The 15,717-nt window shown below is 42.0% G+C and overlaps 6 protein-coding genes across 7 annotated transcripts; 3 read left to right on the top strand and 3 right to left on the bottom strand.

Annotated features, from left to right (window-relative positions):
* Nucleotides 1-456: 456 nt before the first annotated feature.
* On the bottom strand, nt 457-5,094 carry LOC128307360 (actin nucleation-promoting factor WASL). 2 transcript variants are annotated; one of them, XM_053045152.1, is made up of 9 exons: nt 4,968-5,084; nt 4,242-4,461; nt 3,405-3,632; nt 3,222-3,321; nt 2,232-2,369; nt 1,889-2,157; nt 1,630-1,755; nt 1,165-1,551; nt 457-1,021 (listed from the first exon to the last, which is right to left on the bottom strand). In XM_053045152.1, the coding sequence occupies exons 2-9, from the start codon at nt 4,371-4,373 to the stop codon at nt 743-745; spliced, it is 1,659 nt and encodes a 552-aa protein (XP_052901112.1). In that variant the 5' UTR covers nt 4,374-4,461; nt 4,968-5,084; the 3' UTR covers nt 457-742. The 2 variants fall into 2 exon arrangements, with proteins under 2 accessions (XP_052901112.1, XP_052901111.1); XM_053045151.1 differs by having other exon boundaries at nt 1,165-1,755; nt 4,968-5,094.
* A 424-nt stretch (nt 5,095-5,518) lies between these two features.
* LOC128307361 (glucose-induced degradation protein 8 homolog) lies at nt 5,519-7,835 on the top strand. The gene is made up of 3 exons (XM_053045154.1): nt 5,519-5,935; nt 6,168-6,390; nt 6,460-7,835. Exons 1-3 carry the CDS (start codon nt 5,818-5,820, stop codon nt 6,803-6,805), a joined length of 687 nt encoding a protein of 228 aa, XP_052901114.1. The 5' UTR covers nt 5,519-5,817; the 3' UTR covers nt 6,806-7,835.
* Nucleotides 7,836-8,262: 427 nt separating this feature from the next.
* LOC128307362 (probable 60S ribosomal protein L37-A) lies at nt 8,263-10,201 on the bottom strand. Its single transcript, XM_053045155.1, has 3 exons — nt 10,092-10,201; nt 9,447-9,582; nt 8,263-8,721 (listed from the first exon to the last, which is right to left on the bottom strand). Exons 1-3 carry the CDS (start codon nt 10,092-10,094, stop codon nt 8,585-8,587), a joined length of 276 nt encoding a protein of 91 aa, XP_052901115.1. The 5' UTR covers nt 10,095-10,201; the 3' UTR covers nt 8,263-8,584.
* A 506-nt stretch (nt 10,202-10,707) lies between these two features.
* LOC128307404 (60S ribosomal protein L10) lies at nt 10,708-12,905 on the top strand. The gene is made up of 4 exons (XM_053045221.1): nt 10,708-10,803; nt 11,000-11,028; nt 11,859-12,164; nt 12,389-12,905. The coding sequence occupies exons 2-4, from the start codon at nt 11,006-11,008 to the stop codon at nt 12,717-12,719; spliced, it is 660 nt and encodes a 219-aa protein (XP_052901181.1). The 5' UTR covers nt 10,708-10,803; nt 11,000-11,005; the 3' UTR covers nt 12,720-12,905.
* A 1,416-nt stretch (nt 12,906-14,321) lies between these two features.
* On the top strand, nt 14,322-14,986 carry LOC128307069 (protein yippee). Its single transcript, XM_053044787.1, has 3 exons — nt 14,322-14,446; nt 14,506-14,665; nt 14,732-14,986. Exons 1-3 carry the CDS (start codon nt 14,329-14,331, stop codon nt 14,799-14,801), a joined length of 348 nt encoding a protein of 115 aa, XP_052900747.1. The 5' UTR covers nt 14,322-14,328; the 3' UTR covers nt 14,802-14,986.
* LOC128307070 (mitochondrial import inner membrane translocase subunit Tim9) lies at nt 14,878-15,516 on the bottom strand. Its single transcript, XM_053044788.1, has 3 exons — nt 15,382-15,516; nt 15,212-15,307; nt 14,878-15,130 (listed from the first exon to the last, which is right to left on the bottom strand). Exons 1-3 carry the CDS (start codon nt 15,433-15,435, stop codon nt 14,999-15,001), a joined length of 282 nt encoding a protein of 93 aa, XP_052900748.1. The 5' UTR covers nt 15,436-15,516; the 3' UTR covers nt 14,878-14,998.
* Nucleotides 15,517-15,717: the final 201 nt, after the last annotated feature.

Genomic DNA, 15,717 nt, shown 5'->3' on the forward strand with positions numbered 1-15,717 from the left:
TACAACAAATGATCGCCAAAAGGTTCAAACTACTGTTTTGCAGTTTAGGTTTATATGGATAAACGTGGAAGAATAACACCTAACATCCCCTAAACCGCACTGATACTATATTACTGTATTCGCAAAGCTTTGCTTTCTGCTGGGCTGTAATGAAAAGTTTCCGTTTTGTTTTCTTCGCTGGTGCCACAATTGCGCATTAAAGCAAGTTAGTAATTAGCTTATTGCCAACTCTAAACGTGCGTAATAATATTGCTTTGTTGCAGCATGTTATGCAATATTATTAACAACGTACAATATTGTTTCTTCAGCTTTGCAATACACTAGAAATGTGATTGATTTTAGAAGGTTAGTGATGTTACAATAAAAAAAAGGTTTGGGCCCGAACACGTTACACATTTGGTAACACGCCCGGACCTAGCAAACAGCACCCTGTGTTGGTGCGTTTCAAACCTTAGCTCAAATAGATCGGAGTTTTCCCATAATGCTTGGGAGTGGGTAAACATGTTTCTTCTTCTCCTTTTTCCTTTTTAATGCTATTTCTAGCTTCCTCTGACTTCCTATACCCGTAGCTGGATAATCAGTCCTGCGCACGGGGGGAAGATTGATCCGGATGGGATTTTGTACCGATCCTATCGTACTGTCGAGCTTAAACGGTAGTCACAGATATATTCAACTCTGGCCGAATAGAAAAAGAATAATTATAAAAAAAAAAACAAACAACTTCAACCGAACACGAAGCTGCTTAATCTTCCCAGTCGGTGTTGTTGGAATTGGAATCACTGTCATCTTCGTCCGATGGACGAATGACACGGCCACGTTCGGCTAGCGCACGGCGCAATGCATCGGCCAGCGCATCCGTACCGACGTCGCCACTTCCCCCACCGCCACTGTTTCGCTCGCCGACCGCATTTAGCTCGCGATTCGCGACCGGGCGCAACTGGAACCCTTGCTGTATCTCAGTCATCAAATCGTTGCGCATATCTCCGCTACCCGCGCTGTGCTGTGCGCTTTGGTCCACTTTCTGCAATAAAAAAGAGCATTAATATGAAGAACCAAGGGATTAGTTAATTCGTTTTCACACATTGGGACAACAATAAAGAACTAATATTGTGCTGAAATGGTGAGTATTAGAGGAGTACCACGGTTGTTCCTTTTGTACGTTACCTTCAGTGTTGTTCCCTTGCGAATACTATCGAGCAGTGCGGATCGTGCATCACCACCCTCATCCCCACCACCAGTCGCCCCACCTGGGATGGCCGGCGCCGGTGGTTTTAGCGATGGCATCATCGGCGGTGGCGGCGGCGGTACCGGTCCGACCGCTATTGGCATTGGTGGCGGAGGTGGTGGCGCCGGTGCAGCAGAGGACGGTACGGAGACGGATGGATGCTGGGCCGGCGGTGGTTGCATCGGGGGCGGTCGCGTGCCTGAAGGTCCGCTGGGTGCAACCTTCGGCGGTGTGGTCGGTGGGAGCGGCGGAAGCGTACGGTGTGGTGGTGGCGGCGGCGGATTTCTCGTTTGACCATTCTGGTGGGACGGCACGCTTGGTGGATGCTGTTGAGGGTGATGATGTTCATGTGATTGGGGCTGAGAAGAAAACGTTTCGGGCTGTGCCTCGGTATGTGTACGAACCGGTACGGGCGGTGGCGCCGGAGGCTTTTGCTTGCGGCCGCTGCTCTGCTCCGACTTCACTGTATCGAGGACGTTGTTCGTTTGGATAAAGTCGTATATAAATGCACACGTGTCACGATCTTTTAGCTGCACGAGCAGTGGTGAGTAGTGTGACGGTGGATCCCGGGGGCAGAAAAAAAGCACAGGAAACCAAATAGAAAAATGGATATTTAACTTCATTCATCTACTAATTGTGCATCGCAACGGCCTAACTACTCACATGCTGATCCCGTACGCCGGCCTTCTCAAGGAACGGTTTCAGCGATTCCTGTGCGCCAATCAAATCGAAGCCACTGTGCGGATCCCAACCGACATGGGTCACATGCTTAAAGTTCGATGGTGACCCAATGTCGGACTTTTGCAATTTGCCCATACCCTTCACCTTACGAGGCTTCTGGTGCTGTGCATTGCCAAGATTTGAGGACTGCTGTTGCTGTCCGGGATACTGTTGCATCGGTGGTGCTGCTGGACCCGAAAACGGATTTGCAACTAGAAATAAAAAAACAAAACAAAAACATATTCAAAAATCTGTTTCGACCTTCCGAGCGTTCCTTCTAACTTACAAGGTTGTTTATTCCGGTAGGTTACGGACACATCTGAATCGGGAATGTTCGAACCAGTTGCACCGACCGGTATGTTTTGCAATGGTGGAGGCCTTGCTGGCGGAGGATCCTTCCGGGTATTGTTACGTTTAATACGTTCTGCGTATGCGGGAGTGATTATTTATAAAATAAGAGTTAAACATGATTAACATATCGTCATTATAGTATTACTTTCATGATTGTTGCTACTACGACCACTTCGACGGTTGTAATTTAAACACCGGCAGCACTTCATCGAAACGCAACCCAACAGTTCAGTCTTTATCGTACAGAATGTGAATAACTTTAAAAGAATCATGTTGCGCCCGACTGATAAAAATCGATCTTTTCGCTGTTTCATTCATCAAATTTAGCATCAATCCTAATAATGGGCATCCATATGTCGCCCACCCTAACAGGCCCTGGGGAATTTAATCCACCCGACTAAAATGTACCGTGAGACCGTAAAATGATGCACTTAAACCAATTATGTATATGAAAAAAAAATGCATTTTTATAAAAAAAAAACAACCACGGTATTCGTTTGGCAACAGTGTGTTGACCTAAAACGAACACACCTAATATGTGGTTGATTGTTAGTAAAATTGACTCACTTATCACATAAGCAACGTGTCTAGGGACGGTTATATCTATCATGCCATATCCGTACATTTACCTCATTCAACTGGAATGGGGAAACTGACTATCAACTGTGTAATTACATTTTTACCTGTGACCTCACAAGAATAGCAAACGCATGCCTTTTCAGATAACTTTAAAAAAAACCCTTTGTGTACCTTGGTAAACTAACGATTTGAAACGAACAACCGGGAAAGGGGAGTTGCTTATGTTTTAATCGTTTTGTTTTGTTTTTCATTTTTTGTTACTCCGCTCAACCGTGTGTGTTTGCATATTATCATTTCGCTACTAATTAGTGGCACCTTAACAAGTACGTGAACAAGGCACACTTACCATCGCGCCGTCGGTTGCGATTATGTATGGTTGTAAGAGTAGTATTCATGACGCCAGATGCCTCATCTTCGGTAGCGAAGTTAAATGCAACAATACCATCCTGTGGAGGCAAGAGAAGCGATGAAACAATTTGCAACTATGGAAAGCGTTCGCGTTAAATGTACTGTAGCTCAAAGCCCTTACCTGACCCTCGAATGTAATAAGGTACGGTTTCGGTTGCGTCACTTCGATTTTATCGTACAGCTCCTGCTCCCAAACCATTTGATTCGCTTTGAGACAGTACAGCCGAAAGTAGTATGACTTCCGGATGTTGTCCTTGATGAAGCAGAGCGCACCGGTGCATCGCTTTACCCAGGAGGCATGTGCCGGAGACTGCGTGGTGTACAGCTGTACAACTGCCGTACTAAGTGTCTGTGGATTGGAAAATGATACAGTAGAGGAGGGCATTAGAAAACCAAGTCACCAGTACTGACTGTTGTTGTTGCTAACAACTAGTCTAATTTAAGGTTCTGATGATTAACATTTCTGAATCCTTGTGGATTTCTGTCTCATGAATGTGTTGAAAGTCGACTAACAATTTGACTGACTCGCACTGAAGATTCAAATGAACTACTCTTCTCAAAAGAATCATTTAGAGCTTTTCACAAACCCCTAAAAGAGCGGGGAAATAAAAATTGACATGGCACTAAATTATATAACATTTCTGATGATTTTCGTCAAATATTATTGGTTTATATTTAATATCAGCAGACTGTTAATACTTTTATCTCCCGTTTGAAGGAATTAGCAACGAAGCTTACGATAAGACTTCCCCCAATTAGATAACTGGAAACCTGGGAAATAACGTAACCGAAATCAACCCACGACACCGTTCAAGTCCAGAAAATATACAATAGCTTCTGATGTGTATAAAACGCAACAATGTAAGAATCATTAAATTTATAATGTATAAATAATAATGGAACAACCGCTTACAACGGTACAGTTTGATTGAATGGATGGTTTAGAGATGAATCATACCTGACATCGACGTCCCAGCAGACGAAAAAGTTGATCATTTTCATCGTTCGTTAGCAGTGTGCTCGGTCGATTAGCTTTGCTTGCCGTCGAGTTGCGATCACCTGCATTTTCTCCACCCGCTGGTTGTTTCATCTTTGGTTTAGTCGACGATCAGCAATACTCTCGGATCGGTTTAGTTTCACTAGCTGTGGGTTTTTAGATTCTTTCCCTGTCAAAATAGCTACGAAATAAAAACAAACTTAAAATTGGTACGCACATACAGCTGCACTTGTTTAGGAGATGATTTCAATACACATTTTATTTCCCTAGCAGCTAGAGGAGGGCGTTAGCTAGTGGAACCGTGTGATGTTCCTGGTGATAAGATAACCGTACCGTTAACTAATTCACTGTATGTAACGCATATCCACATCTGGATGCAGATTTATGCCCAAAACTGTTCACGCGAGTACACGATATGGCGATGCGAAAGGGAAACTAATGCTTTGGGCGATACAGCTATTCATAACAAATGCATAGGAAAAGCAGCATCAGCTATCAACAAGCACAGTCTAATGATTCACCGCACCCTCCTCAGTGATAGAAACAATACGCGGAAATTGCCACTTGTTCACTGGCTTCACCACATCACCATTTGGTCACATTATACCCTCGTCTTCAACTGATTACATTTCGCCACTGCTAGCGTTGCTAGTTAAAATAATATTATCTAGCCGTCTAGGAACTTACTCGCTGCAGCACACATACCAGACACCAGCAAGTGAGTCAAACCCGTAACATCTTGCTGATATTAACCGAAAATAGCGAATGTTTTTCCTCTTCGCAGCAGGCCCATATCTTTCTACCCCTTTTGCGGACAGGGGGTTGTAAGACAGTGGTTACACCAAATGACAGCTAACGTCATGTCCGCTGTACGCATTGTTGGCAACGTACACATCAAAATATATTTCAAATTTTTGCACTCTTTTAGCTTGAATTGGACATAGAACTTTTTCTAAAAACTGTATTACACAACTAGGACAGTGCCAAACATTCTATTTGACCTCTCACGCACGTTTTATCGTGTAAATCAAATAAAAAAGATATTAAACTCTGTAACTATTTAACCATTCGCTATAAACACCTCTTTACTACTCACCTGTCTTCCTGAAAAATGGCGGTATAAGAAAACAAATCATTCGTCCGAATAATAATAAAACAAAGGGTATTTACTTTATTCATATTTTGGTGACAAATCTTACAAATTATTAATACATGGAAACGTTTTTTTCGCAGCGAAAAAGGACCCAACAGACCCCACAACCACGAATTACCGTAGCATAATCACCCCGCGCTGAAAGTAAACGAAGAAAAAGAAGAAGAACACAGTGCAGAAGCAAACAACAAAAAGGGCGACGCAGAAAAGAGAAACTTTCGCACTCGCATTTGAGAACAGAGGAAGAATAGAACGATTTTTAAGCGTGTATTATTGTTGTACAGAAGTGGAAAAACGTTGTGTTGCGCTGTCGTGCGTGTGAAACGTGCCGTTCAAGTGTGCTTTCCAAAAGGGTCGAAAAACCAATACGACCCCGATTCTGCGATGAGCTGTAACGACAAGAACGATGGTATCTCGAAGGAGGAATGGCAAAGCCGTCTCGAAACATTTCCATTCAAGCAGGACGATATTAACAAATTGATTATGAACTACCTGGTTACTGGTAAGAAAGATAAAGAAGCATTTTGTTGGAAAGATGCGCTGTATTATATGTCTGTTGTGCTAACCTTCGACCATCCTCTGTACCCTTCTGTATCCGTAATGGGTGATAGTGAATGTTGTTGTTATGATAGTTTGTTTTGTTGTTGATATCTCCCTGATGTGCTAGGTGGCAACGGGCACTGGAAGCTGTGATGTGCGTAATAATCTAATTTTAATTTTCTATTCCAACACAGAGGGATTTAAAGAGGCGGCAGAAAAGTTTCAAGCGGAATCCGGTGTTGTACCTTCGGTGGATCTGAACTCGTTGGATAACAGGATATTGATACGGGAAGCGGTCCAGAATGGTTTCATACAGGAGGCGACCCACCTGGTCAACCAGTTGCATCCGGAACTGCTCGATAATGATCGCTATCTATATTTCCATCTTCAGCAGCTTCATCTGATCGAGCTTATCCGGTTTGCGTCTTTGTGATGTTAGTAATCCCAAAACTCTACCATTCTAATGCTCCCTCCTAATGTTTTCAGTGCCGGAAAGATTGAAGAAGCGCTTACGTTCGCTCAGACGCAAATCTCCGAAGCGGGCGAAAGTAACCCGGAAGTGTTAAACGAACTCGAGCGCACACTTGCGCTGCTCGCGTTCGAGAAACCCCAGCACAGCCCGTTCGCGGACCTACTCGATCATACCCACCGTCAGAAGGTGGCCAGCGAGCTGAACGCGGCAATCCTCAAGACTGAACAGCAGGAACAGTCGAGCCCACGCATGATCAACATCCTCAAGCTAATACTGTGGGCACAGACCGAGCTGGACAAAAAGAACGTCAAGTACCCGAAGATGATGGATTTAGCCTCGGGCACTATCGAGCCAAAGTAGAGTCAGCAAATTAAGGCATTGTCCAAGAACGGATACGCGTGTTTGTGTGTTTGATATGTACATGTGTGTGATCGAAATATGTATGTGAGAGGGTGAAGGAAGGAAGCGGACGATGTCTAGTTAGTTTAGTACGAAGCTTTGAAGCACGAATGTTGGCCCTGGGCTGATTTAGTTGGATAGAGAAGGAAGTAACAGGAAATGTCTATATCTTAAAGATGGAAGCGTGGAGCCACTTCTCATAGTAGTGCAGATAATCACAACGGCTTAACAACACGACGCACTTTGCGCCAAAATCTGCTAAAAACCCCGGGCCCACCACCATAAGGACTGACACGGAAATGGCAAATGGGTAAATCAGAAAACTTTCAAAATGGCCTGTTCGGCCGTTAAAAAAGCTGTACACTCTTTTCCCGATTAAAGAATATTTCAAAATTTTATCAGTTCAGTAATCGTTTGTGATTCAGTGTTTTATTTGTAATGAAGCATACCTGTTAAACAGCATCAATGTTGATATGGAAAAGATTTTGGTCACTTCACATCAAATAATATATATTTTAGAATTCCAAATAAATACGTTTGTCAAATTATATATCGTAACATGAAAATAAGTATATACGAAATATAAACGATGTTGTAAAGGGAATTCGACTTACGCGATAAATTGAATTAGGCAAATTTCTTTGGCAACTCGGGAAAAGACTTACGTTCAATTGCGTTTCGATTCGCTACATGCAAAAAGTTGCATATTAAAAATCAAGTGTCACATACTTAAAAGAATAGGACGCGGAAAGGATATATGTTGCTTGCTCTCATTTAGTATGTGGTAAAGTCTCTTTTTGGTGACCAACTGCATTATTCCCAGCTTATGTTTAAACTAGTACGGCACAGAAATGAAATTTATCAATGAGTTTACTTCCTTATTAGCAATTCATAGCATTATAATAAAGAAATATATGTTTGCTTGAATAATATTCGTTTGTAATGGATTTAATCTGGCCCAGCTCAGAACAATAAAATGCTAAAAGTACCTATTCCTCTGGGAATGAATCAATTTATTTGATACATATTTCGTTTTCATACATAGTTGAACAAAAAACCAAGCATTCTGTAAATAACTTGAGAAAGTTGAATGTTATCATACGGACTAGCAAGTATGATGAAGGCTTATTGAATTCCAGTGGGCTGAACTTGGAGCTAAATACAATGCGATGATACCCGGTATGTATGATAATGCAAAGCATTGTATTGTATTTCTTCTAGTGGAAGATAATTTTACCAATATTCCTGTGGTGGGAGTTCTTGCGTTGTTTGCCCAGATATTTGAATCCTAAAATACATCCCTGATTGAGAGCAAGTGCCCTAGTGCCTAAACACCTACGAACTGCGGAATAAAAAGCAACTTTCTCTTTTCCTGCTACAATCAAAACTTACGGCTTACGAAAAATGTGATATTTGATCTGCGCATACGCATCCATTTGTGTTGTGTTTCGATCTTTTATTCACTTCCTTGTAAGCATTCCATTACATTGGTACAGCAAAACGTGTTACCAGGTATGTGGGTTGGCAGATCCTCTTCCTCCGCTTAATTTGACACCTTCTTTCGCCTAAGTTCACGGTACAATTCAATGGATTTCATAAGTGAAGAAACATTTCCTTGCTTTATCGCAAACCAGGTCGCACGATTGTGTCAAGAAGGGTCAAAGTTAGGTATAGTTTTACTTGGTAAACAATGTGTTGTTGTTTTGCAAAAAAGGAAAGAAGGGGATGCGTGTTAAATTATTAGGCAGCGGCCTTGCGCGGCTTCGCCACCTGACCCTCGCGGAATCCGTTGCGGAAACGACGACGCACCACCTTCAGGTAGCGCATGCGGCCAGTACCGGTGGTCCTTCTTCGCTTAGCCTTCTCCGACCAGTTGTCTACAAAAGAAAGAAGAAACGAAACATAACCAGACAAATTAATAAGTAGATCTTATGAACTCCGCCACGCTCAAAATAGATAACGAAAGTTACGTGGTTTGTTATCCTATTTTCTTAATGCAACAGTGATGATATGCACAGCGTAACACTCTGTTTTAGGATAATAATCTTCGACCACCGTTGAATGCGGGCATGATTGTGACACAAATGCCAACATCTATTTGTGATGGACGAATTGTTTCTAATATTGTAATTGTATGCTTTGTAAGGACTATTTCAAATGATAGTGATAAGAATGACAACATAACATCCTGCATGTTTTAGAATAATATTTCGTGCTCATCGTTAATATTGACATGAGTTTTTCAAGTGTGTCAACATCCCTTTAGACAAGTAAACTGCATCCTTTCAGTCGATACGTTATAATTTGCGCGAATATGACAATGACACCATCTTAGGAGTGCACAATTTAAAGGATGCCAAATCGGATAGGCTTTTTGCATATCGGCTGGTTCAAGAGATTAAAATGAAATTTCAGAAGAATAAATTAATTGGAAACCAAGTGAATATATTTCGTATTGTGAAACATAATATTCAATTCCTTCAAATGAAACATCAGTTGAATAAAATATCGTAAAATTTTGAATTGTACTTCTCTTCTCTTGAATCTGCCTGCATGTAAACAACCATCAAAACTAAGATAATTTAAATATGGATTTACTTACACGATCGGATCTTGGCTGCTGGATAGCCACAACGCGAGCATGTATGCTTCTGAATATGGTAGGAAGATCTACCACAACGACGGCACAACGTATGGGTTTTGTTGTGCCGCTTTCCAAAGCTGGAAGTTCCCTTAGTCTGAAAGATGAAACAGAGAGTTGATCGTTGAGTAGTGTTTGTTGCTAGCAAATGTCGCGGTGCACATTTTTCTAACACCGAGCACAGATTTTCGGACGGTTACGGAAAAACGCATCAATCCACCTGGAAGCTGTTTCCATCACGTTATATGCCGGGTAAGTGATCGGAAGGGAAAGGGATAAATTATGTACGTTTTTACCACGAAATTGATATTAAAAGAAGACCAATTCGTGCTACGCAAACATTTGTTATCATCGAGGAAACAACTTCTGGGTGCCACCGGTAAGACTCGTGGCTTAACTATTCGACACTACATGGGCAGCGGAAACTCTTCCATTCCTATCCGGGAAATACACAATCGACAAACGTGTGCAACTACAAGTAGTTTTGGGAAATTATTAACCATCACGTTCTGGGCAGAATTATGATTAACGTCTCGTAATTCGTGCTCGGCACTTCAAAAGTGTGGAACTTTTAGTTGCGGTACACCAAAAAGCTAAAATACTAACCATCTTTGCCTCTACACAACACTATGCAACCTGCCTTGATAGGCACGCAGTACCAAAAGAAAGGTTACAGCCGGAACTTGCGATGACTTGAGTGACGGTCGCCACTCGTCCCAGCGGCTGTTGACGTTTCTAGCCAGTCATGCGGTAGGTTTTATTCTCAAGTAAACAAAACCGCTGACAATGGTTTTCGCTCCTAATTAATGTGCACAACGGGACGTCTTTCTAACAAATCGCATGCGACGCATGCAATTATTTCATATGCGGCGCGAGTCACTATTAATCTATTTCGCAATGCCAGTAGCAAAATCATCATGGTTTCTCGTTTCGAAGAGTTAAATAATTAGTACGGCAGAGTGAAAAAGCTTGACAAATTTTGGGAATGTAAATTCCATACAAAATCATGCGGCAAAATTGAAAATTAGCTCTAGATACGTGTATCACTAACTATCATTGTTTATCAATATCCAACTTATCAATTGTTGCTATTATGTAATTTTAAGGTTAACTTTAAATTTAAATTAAATTAAATTTAAACAATAAATAAACGTAAAAATTATTCTGCGCATTACTACTGTGCACACGGTGGTCGAATGATACCAACCTAGCGACACGGAACCGGATGTAGCGTGGTTGTCATCGTTGGTACTGCTCTCTTGAAACTCTCTTTCCAGCACAAAGCTTCAATTCGTTAACACGTCTCGGAGCGCTAAAGGTAAGATTTCGTTGGCACGCTTCGCTCGATTACTCCTTTTGTGTGTTTAATACGTTTGGGCGATCTACCACAATCAAGGAAGTCCTGCATCTTCTATCAATCCTACGTGGCCGTTTTTTAGTGCAGTCTTCATAGCCTCGTTACGAGCAATGGAACGTTACAAATGAATACCATATAATCTTGTATTATTTTTCAGCTCAAGATGGGGCGACGTCCAGCGAGATGGTATGTATGAATAATCGTTGTAAGCTTCTTTTATCGTTTATGTAATTTCTAACCCGTTGTAATGGAACGATCGACATGTTAAGAAAATAAGGAGCAGCATAACTCCGGCCAGTGTACAGAGTGTTGATTCATTATTCCCTTCCGAGCGTCAAACAGAATGTGTAGAATGTTTCTATCTCCATACATTCGACCAGTTTACCCGGGAGGGAGAACATACCCAAGTAATAAAGGGTGAGATTCATCCGATTAGATTTTTCGTAGGATGTTGTCTCAATTTTGTTTGGAACATGATTTGAAAATAGTAATGAAACAAACTCTGCATGCTGTCCCCTCGTTTCCTTCTAGTACTTTACATATATGTTGGATTGTTATATTTTGAACATTAACCGACTTGTGTATCTAGAAGGAAGAACATATGCAAGAAAAAGGGTGAGAATCGTTCTTTGTCATCAATAGAATGGTATCTCAATTTTGCTTGTAACATATCACGCAATCAAATTAATTGGATGGAATGTCTTAGTATTGATATGCGAACAGCTCTTAACGTTGAAAGTTGATCGATTTATCGTCTACTAAGCTGGTATTATTAAAATGATGTAGAGCATCCTTCCGAAATTAAATATCGTCAATGCATACTGTTCTTAGCATTGACTAGTGTTCGATTAGAAGGTAGAATAGCTATCAAGAAAAAGGGTGAGATTTCAACCAGCAAAACAAGGTTTGCGATCTCAATTTTACTTGAAACAGATATCATTCGAAATTGTTCCCTTGCTACGGCGCGGTCTCTCACGCATCAATCAATCTCATTGTAATGTGATATATCGTTTCAGCTATCGTTATTGTAAAAACAAGCCGTACCCGAAGTCGCGTTTCTGTCGCGGTGTACCGGACGCGAAGATCCGTATATTCGATCTTGGCCGCAAGAAGGCGCCGGTGGAAGATTTTCCGCTCTGTGTCCATCTCGTGTCCGACGAGTACGAACAGTTGAGCTCGGAGGCGCTCGAGGCAGGTCGTATTTGTTGCAACAAGTACCTGGTAAAGTTCTGCGGCAAGGACCAGTTCCACATTCGCATGCGTCTGCACCCGTTCCATGTGATTCGCATCAACAAAATGTTGTCCTGTGCCGGAGCTGATAGGTAAGGGAATCCGTTATTATGTATAAGGCTAATGTATACTCGTTTTTAAACTTGTCTATGATGATATCGCTTTTATCAGAGCATTGGGTTATGAAATTCGCATGATTACCCTATTTACACGTTGACGATAACTGATGACTATGGATGCATCAAAATGCTAACCGCATCAGCTTTACTTGCCGATTGATTGTATTAAATTGTGTTTCTTTTTCTACCTATACCAGGCTCCAGACAGGAATGCGTGGTGCTTTCGGTAAACCACAGGGTACGGTTGCGCGCGTTCATATTGGTCAGCCGATCATGTCGGTGCGATCCAGCGATCGGTTCAAGGCGCAGGTGATCGAAGCACTGCGTCGTGCCAAGTTCAAGTTCCCCGGTCGCCAGAAGATCTTCGTGTCAAAGAAATGGGGCTTCACCAAGTACGATCGCGATGAGTACCAGAAGCATAACGATGAAGGTCGCCTCGTCGCAGACGGATGTGGCGTGCAGTTCCGCAACGATCACGGACCACTGGCCAAATGGGAACAGCATCAACGCGACCGATTTGCCGCCTAAAACGGATCAACGGAAAGGGTGATAATGAAATGTTGGGTTGGGAAAAAGTGAATGTATTGATGTCTGTTACCTTTCAATGGACGCTCCGCGCGGCGAACACGAACATCGCGAAGTATGAAAAGTTTTCCTTATTGTAAGCAACTACTGGATACAATATACATGCTTCGGAGCGGGAGAAAACAACAATTTTTTGCAGTTATTGAACTATCTAGACTAGGGAAGAACGAATTTTTGATGATGTTGTCCACCTCTAACTCCTTGATTATCGATATTTGAATTTGGGTATCCAAAGGAGTGTATCTTTGGCCAAATAAAGATAAGCATTCCTCCATTCAACCTCTCAACAGAACATCATAGGGCCGAGGCAGGACATGAGTATGGAACGTACCCTAACTATCGTATCCTTCCAACCTTTTCCACCGGCAGAATGTTTCCTCCGTCAAACAGCTCGGCTCCTCCACCGGTATCGTCCTGGATCGTATCGTATCGACAGCTGGACATTAAGGAGTAGAGTGGCAAAGTAACACTTGGCTTCGGACGTATCAGATTACCAAGGTAGCAGAACTCCATTCGAATATCGATATCGTCGTCTTTAATAGATATCCAGTTTCCCTGATGGGCTCTATTACGATTTCGTTTTTTTTCGACAATTTTTTTTTACTTAGAAACAGTGGTGCATTTTTTTTAACTGTATTCGCCTAAATGTATACAATACAGTAACTACGCCTTATTCGCCATGGTGGGTTCGGAATGGGGAAATTCTATTGTTTCCCTTTCTCATTGTTGTAAGCACAATAGCTAGGTTTGCGACAAGTTGTAACTTATCATCTGAAATCGACTTCGCTGGCTTAAATAAAGAATGCAACAAAGAAAGGTCCAATGCAAAAAACTGCGAAGAATGTAAAATTATGAAAATAACCAGACTCATTACGCGATCGATTGCGATCGAGATGAATGGTTTCAAGTGCAAGCTGCACGCTTGAGTAACAAAAGCGTTTGTTGCTGTTTGATAAAGTCAGATTTAATTCAGAACCTTAACGGAGAACGTCTCGATTATCGTTGGAGATTTTTGGTTTTTTCTAGGATATGCTTGCAATGTTACCCGAGGCTTCTGCCCTCATCGGAACTGATATAGTTTCTACTGTTTCACTGTGGCCGCTTAGGTTTCTATGTACTGACAACACTAGCGGGAAGTTTAACTACCAATTTGCGACAAATTGTTGAGCCCCGGTTATTCGGACGGAAATTCAAATCTAATTCGTTTGCGGTATAATTATGACTTGAAGGCAATTCGGTCGCCTGGCTTTGCTCACGTTTTCGAAGCACCACTCATAGATTATGATGTTACAAAATATTGCAATTTTTGCATAAACTTCGAACAACACCTTTCATTGTAAGTTTTTTTTTCACTCCAGTACTGTGGTTATTTCGTTTCAACTGCCAGTTCAAGTGCACAAACAACTGTCGTAATTGACAGCGCACAATGACGTCTCAATTTGTGTTGTTTTGGATACAAAACAAATCACAGAAATTCATTCTCGTTCCAGCTTCTTCTGAACAAAGCGAACGATATCTCAAAGTTCAGTGCATAGAAGGCTTCGTTATTAAGATGGGTAAAATTTTCCTCGAACACATTAACGGCCAAAAGTTGTACAATTGTGCTGCCTGCGAGACCAATCTCACCAACAAGCGCGAGCTCATCAGTACCCGATTTACTGGGGCGACTGGTATGTGAGAAGAAGGTTTGATTCATGTCCCTTGGTTACCACATTCAAATCTTTTCCAGGTCGGGCGTATCTGTTCAAGCGTGTGGTCAACATTACATACTCCCAGGTGCAGGATCGAATTATGCTTACCGGACGCCATATGGTGCGGGATGTGATGTGCAAGAACTGCAAGGCAAAACTTGGCTGGATGTACGAATTCGCGACCGAAGAAACACAAAAGTAAGTTGTTCAGGTTCTGCTTGAGACGTGATACTTAATGCTTAACATTCATCAACATATCCGCAGATACAAGGAGGGTCGTGTCATCCTCGAACACGCTCTAATCACCGAATCCGAAGGTTTCCCTGATGCTTAATGTAGGTTTCGCTGACGACTGACTTTTATGAGCGAATATGCAATAAAAACACTACAATCTGCATCATATGTAAGATAACGCTACTAGGTTAACATTAACCTATATGAATCCAACGGTGAGGATGACACCTTCACTGTGATTCATTTATTCAATCAAATAATAAAAGCTAAATGCATCACCAGGATGGCGATGGAAAATTATTTGCCACTCAGTTTCTGTGCCGCTGCAATAGCGTTTTCGTTCGCTAACATCTGGAATTCTTGAAACCGCTGGGAGATGCGTTGGTTCATCTTGAGAAACTTTTCCATACAGTTCAGGGTGCACTTGTCCTGCAAGGGATTTATGCAGTAAGTGTATATGTTCAAAGCAACACCTTTCGAACCATACGCATTAGGACACGGGACACTTACCTCCTTATCGCTCACCGTCCGTCCGGTAAACTCATTCACGCAATCGATGAAGCAGAGTTCGGACAGTTTGTTATACGATAGCAAAAAATCCGAAAACTGTGGTGCCAGATGGAAATTAAAACGTGAATAGGAATCGGATTGGATAATTTGCACTGTGCATTGATACATACCGACTTTATTTGATCTTTATCTAACTGATCGATGGTAATTTGTGTCGCCGCCATGCCGTTCGGATGTTTGCTTTGCAGGAATATGTAATAACACGAACTTTACGGCAATCAATCTCGCTGGTACAAGGCGCATGAATACAAGCTGTCATCTCCATCGTTTTGACAGCGTTCACAGCTGCGCTCTGCTGTCATGGCAAGCGAGAAACGCGTCGAAAAACAAATGAAAAACGTGTAAAATACAAGATCTGTCGCATGTTGAAAATCTGATAATGACGTTGTCGATGACGATGACGAATGTTTCGATGACGATGACGATTCGATGTAATCGATGATTTC

This window comes from Anopheles moucheti, chromosome X (assembly GCF_943734755.1).
Source record: "Anopheles moucheti chromosome X, idAnoMoucSN_F20_07, whole genome shotgun sequence".
In the NCBI taxonomy this organism is placed as follows: Eukaryota; Metazoa; Arthropoda; class Insecta; order Diptera; family Culicidae; genus Anopheles; species Anopheles moucheti.

Excerpts from the sequence above, each read along its gene's own strand:
- LOC128307360 (XM_053045151.1), bottom strand. The coding sequence starts at position 4,373 with ATGAAACAACCAGCGGGTGGAGAAAATGCAGGTGATCGCAACTCGACG. Across the intron at positions 3,322-3,404 it reads TTATTACATTCGAGGGTCAG|GATGGTATTGTTGCATTTAA; the intron begins GTAAGGGCTTTG and ends TTGCCTCCACAG. Across the intron at positions 1,022-1,164 it reads GCAAGGGAACAACACTGAAG|AAAGTGGACCAAAGCGCACA; the intron begins GTAACGTACAAA and ends TTTTTATTGCAG.
- LOC128307361 (XM_053045154.1), top strand. The coding sequence starts at position 5,818 with ATGAGCTGTAACGACAAGAACGATGGTATCTCGAAGGAGGAATGGCAA. Across the intron at positions 5,936-6,167 it reads TATGAACTACCTGGTTACTG|AGGGATTTAAAGAGGCGGCA; the intron begins GTAAGAAAGATA and ends ATTCCAACACAG. Across the intron at positions 6,391-6,459 it reads CATCTGATCGAGCTTATCCG|TGCCGGAAAGATTGAAGAAG; the intron begins GTTTGCGTCTTT and ends TAATGTTTTCAG.
- LOC128307362 (XM_053045155.1), bottom strand. Across the intron at positions 8,722-9,446 it reads AGCAGCCAAGATCCGATCGT|ACAACTGGTCGGAGAAGGCT; the intron begins GTAAGTAAATCC and ends TTTCTTTTGTAG.
- LOC128307404 (XM_053045221.1), top strand. The coding sequence starts at position 11,006 with ATGGGGCGACGTCCAGCGAGATG. Across the intron at positions 11,029-11,858 it reads GGGCGACGTCCAGCGAGATG|CTATCGTTATTGTAAAAACA; the intron begins GTATGTATGAAT and ends ATATCGTTTCAG. Across the intron at positions 12,165-12,388 it reads TCCTGTGCCGGAGCTGATAG|GCTCCAGACAGGAATGCGTG; the intron begins GTAAGGGAATCC and ends TACCTATACCAG.
- LOC128307069 (XM_053044787.1), top strand. The coding sequence starts at position 14,329 with ATGGGTAAAATTTTCCTCGAACACATTAACGGCCAAAAGTTGTACAAT. Across the intron at positions 14,447-14,505 it reads CCGATTTACTGGGGCGACTG|GTCGGGCGTATCTGTTCAAG; the intron begins GTATGTGAGAAG and ends AATCTTTTCCAG. Across the intron at positions 14,666-14,731 it reads GCGACCGAAGAAACACAAAA|ATACAAGGAGGGTCGTGTCA; the intron begins GTAAGTTGTTCA and ends ACATATCCGCAG.
- LOC128307070 (XM_053044788.1), bottom strand. The coding sequence starts at position 15,435 with ATGGCGGCGACACAAATTACCATCGATCAGTTAGATAAAGATCAAATA. Across the intron at positions 15,308-15,381 it reads ATAAAGATCAAATAAAGTCG|TTTTCGGATTTTTTGCTATC; the intron begins GTATGTATCAAT and ends CTGGCACCACAG. Across the intron at positions 15,131-15,211 it reads GGACGGTGAGCGATAAGGAG|GACAAGTGCACCCTGAACTG; the intron begins GTAAGTGTCCCG and ends AATCCCTTGCAG.